This window comes from Rhinolophus ferrumequinum, chromosome 12 (genome assembly GCF_004115265.2).
Source record: "Rhinolophus ferrumequinum isolate MPI-CBG mRhiFer1 chromosome 12, mRhiFer1_v1.p, whole genome shotgun sequence".
Taxonomy (NCBI): Eukaryota; Metazoa; Chordata; class Mammalia; order Chiroptera; family Rhinolophidae; genus Rhinolophus; species Rhinolophus ferrumequinum.
The window spans coordinates 64,037,557-64,050,861 of record NC_046295.1 but is presented as its reverse complement, the minus strand read 5'-3'; the positions used below and the strand labels follow the sequence as shown (position 1 = coordinate 64,050,861).

Here is a 13,305-nt window from a genome sequence, read left to right as displayed (position 1 = left end):
TAGTGTTGAAAAATTTAAAAACTAAATTCTAGCCATTGTGTTTCCTGAAAAGGGGTGGTATATGAAGCCATGACTGGTAATATGGGATTTCCTCTAAGGTAAGTAGGGATTGCCTATAAATAAGCTGGTTTCTAAACAGAGAGAGAAATTCTCTTTAAAAGTCCATATAGTTTAGAATTAAGGTGTATAAATTCTTGACTGAGTCTCCCTGATATGTTTGCTTGATTGGAGTACAAATTACCAAGAAATTATTTTAATAGATTGAGAGTGGGGGGTAGAACCCAGTTTGATGGTGTAGAGTATAAATTAATGGCAAATATTATGGTAAGGTACAAGTCCAATTGATGAGCAAAATTAACAATGTAAGAATTTTGTGATGGAAACACAAAGCTCTGTTAGAAGGGTTCTTAAGAGATATTGTGTCTTGAATATTTGTTTTTAAAAAAAGCATTATTTGGGGGGAAATATTGTTTGGGGAAACTTTTAATTCATCGTTACATAAGTTACTGGTACAGTAAGATACTTCCTGAATTTATTCACTCTATCAAAAATTAATTGTGTTAAAGGAAAAAGAGAATTCTAGATATTGGCTAGAAATTCCTAGAAGTCCATTGACTGCTGCTTTTTCGTCTTCCTTAAATAAGCATTCAGAGCAAATTATCCCATGTGATTTTAAATGTATTTTATATTGCCTTTAAAAGTAGCCAGATCCCTGTCTACATTTGACTTTGCCCTAATAGGGGCACTCTGTAAGCTGCTTTCTTCGTATCTAGGACTGGGAGACTTATGAGTCTTTCTTGCTGAAACTGTCATTAGCTGTTTTCACATCTACTGTAGCTTTCCCCCTACTACTTCCAGTGTGGTTTTAACTTTTTCATAAAATGGAAGCCCATACCCATGCTTCTTCTCAAGTTATCATTTATATATCATAGATTCTTGAAGTACGGTAGCAATAATTCCATTAACAACTCTTCCACTTAGTGAATCTTTTTATTTTATGTATTTTCTGGTAGGACCTAGAAGAGTTGAATTGTGAGAAGGCATCAGACAATATCATTATGAGACTGATGGCATTATCATTCCAGTACAGCTATTGTTGGTTAATTTTGTATACCAAAAAACCACTAAACTCAGAGTAAGTAAATATTTCTTCATTCAAAGTCACGCTCCTGTTTTTTAAGTTACTCAGTCCTCTTCTGTGAATAGAAGTAGCTATGCAAATTTTTCCCTGTTCATCTAGTTTGCTTTAAGTCAGGGATCCTCAAGGTGGAGGCATGCCCACAGGAAAACAAATCGGAATTTTGGAGATGATACGTTTCCCCGGACTTTCTGTGCAAATCATCCTCCCTTCTCTACCTCACTAAGAATTGCTACTTTAAGTGTTTCACTTCTTTTTACTTTAAAATTCTGGACTTCTCGGTTAAAAGATATGTCATTCTTAAATCCCTTCTCTCTAAAATCTTTTTAAATACACCAACTAAGTAGCATCTTGCTATACTTTCCTTGATGTGAGTTACTGAAGAATTACCAAAAATTCCATGCCAAGACAATGGCCTATAAGGGGATAGGTTAAATTTCTCCCCTTCCTTACCTTAAACCCCTCTCAGCATTCCCTAGATTTAACAATATTAGTAAATAGAGATGGAAACATTTTTCCAAGAGTGCTAAGTAGACAAAAAAACCCATGAGTCTGTCACTAGTGTTGTCTTGGTCAGATTATTCTAATAATATTAGAAATGTGAAAAACAAAATGAATTTTTAATAAGTATAACCAGATGTCAAATGAGTCTAAGTATAGTAATATAATTCTTTTTTAGATATCATCTTACAGAAAAGACACTTCATCACCTAGCACTGATTTATGCAGCTTTGGTTTCATTTGGGCTAAAATCGGAAGAACTGGATGTAAAGGTATTCTTTTCATATATGTTTGTTCATAAGCATTTTTCATAAACCAAAGTTATACTCAAACTCATGTGTGCCCAGTGAGAAAAAAACACTAAATGGGTAAATTAAAAACTGCTTAAAAGCCAACTGAAGAACTGTTTTCAAATTAATGAATATTCTTTCCACCTAAACCTCTGTTCTAAAAGTCTTTAGTTTAATGAATTCAAAATCATATTTTATCTCTTAATTACTACTTAGATTTTTTTCGAAACATGGCAGGATATTAATAAAAATAAATAATCCCTTGATCAAAAATACTCACTTATGAAAGATATACTAAGTTTTTATCTGCTGTAAAATGAAAATCTTATGACATATGAATGGAGTAATATTTTTGTAATCTCTAATTAGTTACCTTTCTTAGCTCTGTTTTTCAATGCCCTTGCTCTGAAATTTAGACATTCCTCCAACTGGGGGCTCAGTACTCTTCTGTTTTCACTTTGTATTCTTCCTTGATAAAGTCAGCCATTCCCACAAATTTAACTTCCATTTCTGAGTATAATCCTTAAAATGTTCCCTGATTTTCCTTTGGGTTTGCACCTATTTTCTAGCTTTCTATTGGAAATCTCCACATGAATATCCACAGACTCTGCATATCTAAAACACAACTTCTCATCCTCCCCTAAACTTAGTTTATGGCATTACTCTTCTGATCTAATCAGTAGCTAAATTTTCTTTTTAACTCTGCAGTATCTCTAAAATATGTCTCTTCTTTCTGTCCTACTGCTTTTTCCCTAAATTTAGGCCTTCATCACCTCTCACTTGGAGTTTGAACTCTTTCACTGCATTAATTGATTTCAAGGTTTTTTTCAAAACGTGTCAAAAATCCACAAAAAATAAAAAGTTGATATTTTGACTATTTTATGCATTTAATAATAACATTTTGAGCTGCTTTGTACATACTAAAAGACATTATTTTTAGTTTTAAGCCTTTGTTATGTGGTGATAAATTTACCATTATATTGAATTTTAGCAAAAAAATACTCAAAACATACTAAGTAGCATCAATTAGACTTAAGTATAGATAAATTAGAATCTAATGGCTTTGATGACACAAAAAGTTTATTACAAAATGTTACACAGTATGGCATACAAAACATCTTTGTTGTTGATAGTGCAAGCCACAGGAAAACATATCCGAATGTCGCAGCAAAAGTGTAGCTTCCTTTCTAATCTCATTTCTATTCTTTTCCCAGTCCCGTGTATGATATATATTGATACCAATTACATTTCTGAAATACAGCTATGAATATTCACTCCCTAGATTGTAAACTTCTGAAGGATAAGGAAGATATTCGTTCATTTTTGTATTTCTGGCACCCAGCACAGAGCAAGTAGGCACAGGGCAAGTCCCAAGAAGATACTAGGCTCTTGATACATATTTGTTGTTGAGTTGAATTTTCTGGCTCAAAAGACCTTCCACAGCTTCCTACTTCATTTAAAACAGAGTTCAAACTCAGCTGAATTCGAACTCCTCGACAGTTTGGCCCCTAATGATCCTTCCTTTAATATGGTTCTACTCGCCGTCTTCTGAATGTGCCCACACACTCACCTCGCAGCCATTGCACAAACGTGTCATTCCTGTCTTCCCCCAGAATACTATTCTACCTCCTTTGACTGCCTGCCTTCAGAGTTCTGTCTTTTTCTGCCCAATTCAGACACTACCTCCTTCAAGAAATGTCCCCCAATTTTACCCTGGTGGGATAAATCGCTCCTTCTCCCATTTTCCCAATAACTTTGTACCTTTATTTATAGTATGAGCTATTTATTCATACATCCTCCACCCCGAAGGGTAAGAACTAGGCCATTTTTCTTTGTAAAACCTATAGCCATCTAGCACAGTGCTTTGTACACAGCAATAATGTTCAACAGACATCTACTAAACAGAATTAAACCAAAGCACAACCTATTAAGAAAAGCAACAAATGATCTATTTGAAATTGAATCTAGATAGTTTTGATCCTGTGATATGTAAATAAAATTCTTAGAAAAGTTATCTAAAGAATGGCAAATGTAAATTTGTCTCATTTACCCATTCAACTGAAGTTTCACCCTTAATTGGCCTCTTCCCAGCTCATGGTAAGCAGTTTTATGCAAAATATGCTTTAGAGAATACACTGAGTACATGACACCAATGAGTGATGTTGTATTCAGGTACAGTGACCCGTCTCATAGAGGACATGTTCCAAGGAAGCCATTTCAGGATGAAATAGGAGGTACTGCCCAGTCACAATCCATTCCAAACAAAAGTATACTTCCACCTGGATCAACTAGTCCAAAAGCATTTCAAGTTTTACATAATAATCTTAAAAAATTGGTCAGTTTTTCCATGGACTTTGAGAAACAGCTATAATAAATTTACCTTAGTCTATCAATATGTCACCAATACTCAAGCCTCCAATTCTCGTGACTGATGACATTACATTAAAGGGGATTCCCTAGATTCATGTTAATTTAGAATATATTGTTGTTTTACTTTACTTAACTTAGTAATATGGCTTTCAGTCTTTTAGAGCACGTCAGTATGGATTTTTTATTTTATTTTATTTTCAGGTATCTGAAGAGCCTCGCCTTAAAGGAAGTATTAAGTACATTTTCTTAAACTAAAAGAAAATACTGCTAGTAGTGTTATGATGTATTTTATTCTAATTTCTTTTTTTTTGAATTTTTTTTATTCGTTTCAGGTGTATTTTATTCTAATTTCAAAAAATGTTCTATAAATTTCTTAGGAACTCTGTTTGCAAAAAAATGCATAAATACAACACACATATGCAAAATTTTGAAAACAATGTTAGGGGATTCTTGAATCTGCCAAAGTCTAGACATGAGCTCTGCTCTAATAAATTAAAATAATATTTATTAACACCGTCAGAAAATTATGCCTTTTAAAATAAATTTTATATTCAAATAAAAGTGTCAAATGTTCTCAAAATATCTAAAACTTAGCAATAAAATAAATTTGGATTCAAACAGTGTATTTCTGTGCACTTTATACATATTTAATATAATTTAAAGGAAATCATTCTTTAGAATGCGTGTACTCCCCAGGTATGTACTAATAGTTTTATATTTGAAATTCTTGTGAAAGAAAAAACTGTCATAACTATTTTGTGAGGTTTGTACAGTCCTTGTTTTTAAATTTCTACTACAGGACAGGATATTTATACTTCTAAGATATGATGGTTTAGGCTAGTATAGTTCTGTCCACATTAAACTGCTAACCCATGAACTGTCTTTCCTTCAACCAACTCTAAAAGAAGATATAGATAGAAATGGAAGAGGAAAAGAAAGGCTGGCATTTCAGAAGAGAGAAGACATGGAGGGAAACACAAGTAACAGACAGGAAATAGGGGAAATTAAGAAATTCTGTTTTATGCGACAACATGGACGGATGGATCTGGAGGCTATTATGCTAAGTGAAATAAGTCAGACAAAAAAAGACAAATACCATATTATCTCACTTATATATGGAGTCTAAAGAACAAAATAAATGAACAAACAAAACAGAAACAGACTTATAGATACAGAGAACAAACTATGGTTGCCAGAGGAGAGGGGATTGGGGAACTGAGTAAAAAAGAGGAAGGAATTAAGAAGAACAAATAAGTAGTCACAAAATAGTCATGGGATGTAAAGTACAGCATAGGGAATATAGTCAATAATATGGTAATAACTATGTATAGTGCCAGATGGGTATTAGACTAATTGGGGGAATCACTTTGTAAATTATATAAATGTCTAACCACTATGATGTACACCTGCAACTAATATAAAATAATATTGACTGTCAACTGTGATTGTAGAATTTTTAAAAGGAAAACAATTCTCTTTTGGAGTTTAGTTTAATACACACACACACACACACACACATTTTTGGAATGGGTGTATCTTAGTATTAAATAAGCTAAGATTGGATGAGCAATTCCAAAAATGATGGGGATGGCTACTCTAAATCAAAACCTTATTTTTTCTTTTTGAATATAGCTTTAAATTCATCTATAAATATCCTTTATTTTTAACTTTGTGTCTGAAAAATCTTACACTATATTTTTAAAGTTCTGGTTTTAGTTGAGCACTATTAGATTTAACCTAGAAAAAGCAAAATATTAAAAATTACTAGTGATAACCAAATTGCTTTTTTTCTAATATAGGTGAAATATAACACCAAATATATTTAAAAGATTTTATTAATAAATGTCAAATGGAAGTGAAGAAAAACAATTTAGTTCCCAAAATTGGAAATTATAAGGATATCATACTTAAAGAAGAAAATTGCTTATCTTCACAAGTAAAATGTCCTGGGTTTCACATAAACAAATTAATAAACTATATTTAAAATAGTGCTCAAAGATGAGTGCTGTTTTTTATTTTTCTTCTAATTATAAATAATTTTTGAATGATATGTTTTGCTTCCAAATATTTTTGATAGTCTAACATTAAATATATATATATTTTAGCTTATAATTGCCCCAGGAGTAGAAGAGACTGCACTGATAATTCGACAAATTGCTGACCACAATTTAATGACCTCGAAGAGAGATCCTCATGAATGGTTGGATAAATCCTGGCTTGAAGTTTCACCATCTAAGGTTTATTTCCTAAATAAATAAATTGGGCATCTGCAAAGCAAATATAAATACGTGTATTTGAATTCTCTTTCTGGTAGCATATTTTTGTCCTCTTATGCTTGCATGAGCATATATAACAATAACCATAATGCGCAACATTTATTTAGATCATTTTCTAGAATCATTTTTATTTTTCAATTTCACAGAATTATTTTAATGGGATCTTTTATAATGAACTTTCAAATCTAAGTTATTACAAGGTGATCTAATGACTTTGATGCTTAATATTTTTAAAAACAATTGTTTTTCTCATTCCTAAATATAAACATTTAAGAATAATAAATTTATTAAGAGAATAGCAAAATTTTATCATTCCATGGTTTGTCAGTAATTCAAGTATATAATTGAAACTCAAAGTAGAGTTGTATAATACTTTTAAGATTAAATAGTCAATTTTTAGAAATTTCTTTTATTTGAGTATAAATATTTCCAAGTTCTCATACCAACCCAATGTTTCTGTTACCTTTATTTTTAAAATACTTTCAAATCATGAAGCTATAAAAAAAGAATTACAAGGCTCTTTATGTACAAATATGGAATAATCTCCAAGATGGATTGTTAAGTGAAAACTGAAAGTTGCAGTACAGAGTATGCAGTATACTACCATTTGTGTAACACAAGGAGAAATTAATATTTGTATGTATTTTTTTGTAAATTAATAAAATATCTCTGGAATATTTCATACCAAGATATGATAACATTGGTTATCTCCAGAGAGGAGAACTGGGCTAATGGGGTGGGAATGAGACTGTTTACCTTTTAATACTTTTAATACTTTTAGAATTTTAAACCATGTGACTATTTTACCTATTCAAAAATTAAAATTATAAAACAAATAAAATAAAATATTCATATGTATTAAATCACAGAACTTCTACATGCCTAACCAGAACATAGTACTAACAGCAAATATGGGTATAATTAACTATGACGTGTGTATGCTTGTTCAATTTCCTTCTTACCATATCCAATCTGCTCACATGTCTGTCATTTGATAAAAATCAAAGACGGTGCAAAAAAACCAGTGTAACCCACGAAAAAAGAGAATATGACAATAGTAGAGATGGTTGTTATACGCGTATTTCTAGATTTTTATAAGATTTCTATGAAAACGCACCTTTTTAGATTGTCAGGGTCAGTTCCTGTCAACAGAAATTCTTCCTATACTCTTTAAACAAGGCTTTCCTGAAATTATAACATCTCTTAAATATCACAAACATAGTTCATCTTAATCAAACAGTGATAATATATTGTCTACAAAGGGAGGGCTAAAGAAATCTTAGTTTAGAGGTCTTAAACTTAGTCCTAAACTAAGCCCTCTAAAAGCTTTCTCTTTAGAAAATCTACCATTAGATAAAACAATTGTCATTTGAAGAAGATGAACTGTGACAAATTTTTTTGGATGAGTGAGATTAGACTAAATAAACTTGAAGATCCTTCCCAGTGAGAGTGTACGAATCTTTACTCCCAAAGAACTTTCCCTCCTGGCCATACTTTTTTTCCAGACATCTCTATTTAAGTGTATGTGCAATAACAAAAATCTTAATCTGATAGAATGAGTAGAATAAAATGCGTCACTTTCAAAAGACACTGGCTGATTATTCCTTAAACTCTTTTCTAGGAAGAAACTTACTTACTTGATTTTCCATGTATTAATCCATTGGTGGCTCAGCTCATGTTAAATAAAGGACCTTCGCTGCAGTGGATATTATTAGCAACTCTTTGTCAACTTCAGGAACTCCTACCTGAAGTTCCAGAAAAAGTGTTAAAGGTTAGTTATTTGAGATCTATATTCTTATATGAGTTTATTTCCTTTCCAGTTGAATATTTATTTTCACCATAAAGATTGTCAAAATGAAGGTATCCAACTATACTTGCTTGGGACTTCGCATAGTAAAGAAATTATTTCCTTGAACTAAATTTTATATAGAATTCTCATAGGCTGTCAACCACATTATACATTTTAAAGCTATCTTGCATAGATAATTCAGTACAGTCAGTTTATCAGACTTTAAATCGTTTTGAATGTTGGTGTGCCTACAAATATTCAATTATACACTGTATCCATATGGGTTTAAATTAACTCTTCTAAAAATCCCGATGCCTTTCATTATAGTAGTAAACTGAACTTTAGCCTTATTGGTAACATTTTTTAAATTTTTATCAAGGAAATGGTATTCATGTATAACTTGTGTAACTGAAAAAATCTATTATAAGTGACTAGAAAATAGATGCAAATTACAATGTTTTTCTTTTAACAGGGCCTAATTATGTAATGTTTTTATTACATGGGTTAACAGAATACCGATGAGTGAACTACTTATTTATATTTTGCCTCTTTTCCATATAGATAAGCATTATTATTTATATTTACTAGACTGAAGTTCATATTGCATTTGTATTGTATTAATTAATTTTAAAATTTTTTTAGCATTTTTGTAGCACCACTTCTTTATTCAAGATTAGTTCTCCTTCCACAACAAAATCACCTCAAATTTCATCACCTCAGGAAAACAGGTATCAGACCTTTACTTCTCAGAGTTCAGCTTTTGGCTCTTCAGAGTCTGTCATTCAAGAACATAATGAATATTACCAATATTCAGACTTAGGAGAGACAGTGCAGGAATACACAAGCACCACTTCAAATTATAACTCTTCCCTCATGGAACTAAGAGAAATGCCATGTGTTTTACCACCTGGGACTTCTTACAGTCAGACTAGCTACTGGAAAGACTCCTGTTGTAACGCTAACATAGTGCAGAATAATCCTTTTCTGATTAACATAGAATCAAGGAACTCAGCTGGTAACTCCTTTCTACACCAGAATGATTCACAGTCAGATGTCTTTTCTTTGGGCCTAACACAAATGAAATGTGAAACCAGAATATCACCAGTTGACACTCAGAAGAGAGTTCCTCCTAATTTTGTAAATTATCAGAAAAAGGGAACACATGAAGCAAAAAGACCTACCAATGAAGAAGTATCTGCCCCTATCTTCTCATTAGAAGGCTCTCAATTTCCTCTTCATTGGAACTTGAAGAAAAATTTATGGAAACAACAGAATCACTCCTTCAACTTACAATATGGTGCAGAGCAGACTACATGTGACAAGTGGTACTCTCAGAAAGATAATTTATGCACTAATCAGCAAAAATATCTATCAAATGAGTTAGAAGGCTTCATATATGCAAGTTCAAATGCTGGAAGTAAAGAGACTGTCTGGAAAGAATTACCATCTGTCCCCAGTTTGGATTTATTTTGTGCTTCTGATTCTAATGTAAATCAAAAAGAATTCAACAGTCTTTATTTCTACCAAAGAGCTGGAAAATGTTTAGGACCAAAAAGGCACTCTGAATCTTCATCTAACTCAGAAGACAAGAAATCATTAACAGGTAACACCAGTCAATAATTGATAAACTACTCTCAAATGTAACTTAAAAAGATGTAACCACTTCCAAATTCAAAAAACCTTTTTTGTTTTAATTACTACACTTAAAGAATCTTCAATAACTTTTGGGTCAAAGAGAAAACTAAATTCTAATTATAGACTTCTAGGAAAATAAATGCAAAGAAAATATATCAAATTCTTACAGCTTTAGATGAATGAGCATTCAACTCAAGAAGTTAAAAATAAAAACACAGAACAAATCTAAACAGGCAGAAAGATAAAATTAACAAAGATTAAACAGAGAAATCAGTGTATTAGAAAATTAACTTATTTGTCAGGCCAGGACATTTAATGGGCTAAAATGTATTAAGGTGTCATTCTAGGCCACTGATGTGGATTACTTAATTCTGACAATCATATTAAGCAGATATTACTATTAGCTCTATAGTACAATTGATGTTTCTGAACATTTAACCATATCATTTTTTTTAAAGGACAATTTTATTTTCTCATTTTTGGTAATTATATCTTTCCTTTCTCTGTCATTTCTTATGGCAGTGGCCTGAGCACCGAGAACACAATATTGTTCTAATGGTCATACAAAAGTGGCTTTGTCATGACGGGGGAAAAAAGAAAGATAAGGGAGAAGCTTAAGCTTCAAAGCTCTGTTTTCCACAGGCCCTTTTGTGAGGCCTGAGAGGGACCCAGAAAAATATTGTATTCTTTGTTTTATTAAAAGAGGACCTCTCAAATGGTATAAGCCCCAGGACTTACAAAATTTGGATTTGGTCCTATTTAATAGTCATAATTTGTTTTGTTCCTGATTTTAATGGGAAGTACTCTACCCGTAGTTTTGTAAGTTTTGTTAGGAATAGAATAGCTGCTGATTTTATCCAAACTCTTTTTGGCACCTATAGGGGAAAATCAAACATATTTTCTTCATTGCCTACTAATGTCAAGAATTATATTTAAAAATTTACTAATATTAACACATTTTTGCCATTTCTGTGGTAAACCTAATTGACTTTTAAGGAGTGATTCTTTTAATATGCTGTTAAACATGGTTAATAATATTTATGATTTTCACATCTACATTTATAATAAAGTTAATTTATTGTATTATTTATGCTCTGTCACATTTTGACATGAAGGTTCATAATCAATATTCCAGCTTCATAAATGAACTGGAAAAATTCCATAGTTTTCCCACTCTGGAACAAACTAAGCATGCTAGTTATTGTATATTCTTGAATATAGGGCCCCCAATGTGGAAGATAATCTTCCCATTTTCTCAATGAGAAAATTTCAGAAAATATTTTTTAATAAATTTTAATATTTAAGCTTTTCGGGATACAGCTAGAATAGTCAAATATATACCCACATTGTATTTCATCAATTTAGGTATATATAAATATTTTAAATCATATATAATGTTGGTTAGAAATATTGAAAAATATATTTTTTAAATTTATAGAAAAAATTTTTCCACTTTCCAATTATTTCCATAAAATATTTTCATTCACACAGTTCACATAAATCTTTTTTTTTTAATTAAAATTTATTGAGGTGACAATTGTTAGTAAAGTTCCATAGATTTCAGGTGTACAATTCTGTATTACATCATCTATAAATCCCACTGTGTGTTCACCACCCAGAGTCAGTTCTCCTTCCATCACCATATATTTGTAAATCTTTAATGTTAGTATCTTCATTATGATTATGGCAACTTTTGACTTTACTGTGGTTTTCCGTAGCACATCGTTACCTCCAAATATGTTGTTTACAATATAACATGCTTTAAATTCATATTGATGCAGCCCTAAAACATTAATCCAAAGCTTTGGCGTACCTCAAGATAATTTCCATTTGTCCTGTAGGTGTATATTTGTGATGTCTATGATAAAATTATCTACTACATTGCTTTTTAAATTTGCTTATAATGGCATCCATTTCTTGCAATAATGAGATTATATCCCCAGGAATACTAAAATTTTAGCCTCCCTCTTTTACTGATTTAATCAATTGAGTATTCAAATCTAGGATATTTCAGGCTAAAGTATATCATATATAATACAGTCATGTAAGGACTGTTCATACATGATTACCACATACCATATAACAGACCTCAGGATCAATTCTGTAGCAGAGTACAGATACAGGGTAAGGAACAGGCTTAATGAGGGAAAACTTAAAGGCAAAGTCTTCAATACAGGGAGATTTAATTATTTGCACAAGGCATGAGCAAATATCTGTAGATAACACTAATTAATACTAGGCCATTGGGTACAGGTGTGTATATACTAAAAATGCAATTTTTAATAATTATTTTATCCCAGTTTGGAAATTTTAAAGCTTTGTAGATAGATGATGAAAAGATAGGATTCACTTAAACAGCTGGGGGGAAAAATAGCTCAGATTACTATTATCAGTAATAAATGGTTTTCCTTTTTCTCTTTTTAACAGATTTCATGTGCGCACAACTACCACAATGCAAAAAACGACGTCTAGTGTATGAAAAAATCCCTGGTAGAGTTGATGGACAAACTCGTCTGAGGTTTTTTTGAAAGAGAACGAATAGTGCTACATGCCACATTCCATTGTTTTTGATGATTACCCAGTAACAAAATGATTTAGATTTGGTTATACATTAAAGAATGCAATTGTTCTGAGATGTTCTCAGTTTTCTATAATAATTTTCATAATACATATTCTGTCCTATAGTTTGCATCCTTGTAAGTAAAATATTCTAATTAGCATAATTGTCATAAGATTTAAATATCTCCAGATTCACCTGAACATTGCAAGCCTTTTAAAAAAAAATACATAAAACCTTATTGTATATATATAAAAGGGCTATTTAGCTGTCTTCTGAAGGGCCCGCTGCCTCCCACCTTTCCCCCAGCAAGACTTTTAAATGAGTTTCCATCCTAATCTGACCCTTTGAGTCAAGAAGTAAAGATCACGACAGTCAACCCTCCACCACCAAAAAATTTAAACCTTAGGGCAAAATTTAAGTTAGAAAACTTCCAATTTTAAGTATCTTCATAAACAAAATTTTAAAACAACTTACTAAGTGAAAACATTTGCAACCCTGTGGTGACAGAGCCCCAGAGAGCAGTTTCCAGGCTCTCAGCCTCATGCTAAAAGGTGCTGGCTCAGGTAGTAAATGGCCATCAACTGTGATTGGATGGCCATCAGCTGTGGCTAGTTGGCCGTCAGCTGTAACCAGTGAGCCATTGGCCACTAATATAACTGCTGTGGCTATGCTAGCAGAAAATGGGGGCTAACAAGAAGATGGTGGCTGGCAAGCGCAGATTGCAGACGTATTTGGGACTGCTAGGA

The 13,305-nt window shown here is 32.0% G+C and overlaps 1 protein-coding gene across 1 annotated transcript in view; it reads left to right on the top strand.

The window, feature by feature from the left end:
- Positions 1-12,527, top strand: part of SHOC1 (shortage in chiasmata 1) — a 57,848-nt gene extending 45,321 nt beyond the window's left edge. The window contains exons 22-27 of the mRNA XM_033123740.1: positions 1,014-1,135; positions 1,818-1,911; positions 6,405-6,536; positions 8,197-8,346; positions 9,007-9,967; positions 12,427-12,527. Coding sequence (XP_032979631.1) covers positions 1,014-1,135; positions 1,818-1,911; positions 6,405-6,536; positions 8,197-8,346; positions 9,007-9,967; positions 12,427-12,527 — 1,560 coding nt within the window. The remainder of the gene's footprint in view (positions 1-1,013; positions 1,136-1,817; positions 1,912-6,404; positions 6,537-8,196; positions 8,347-9,006; positions 9,968-12,426) is intronic.
- Positions 12,528-13,305: the final 778 nt, after the last annotated feature.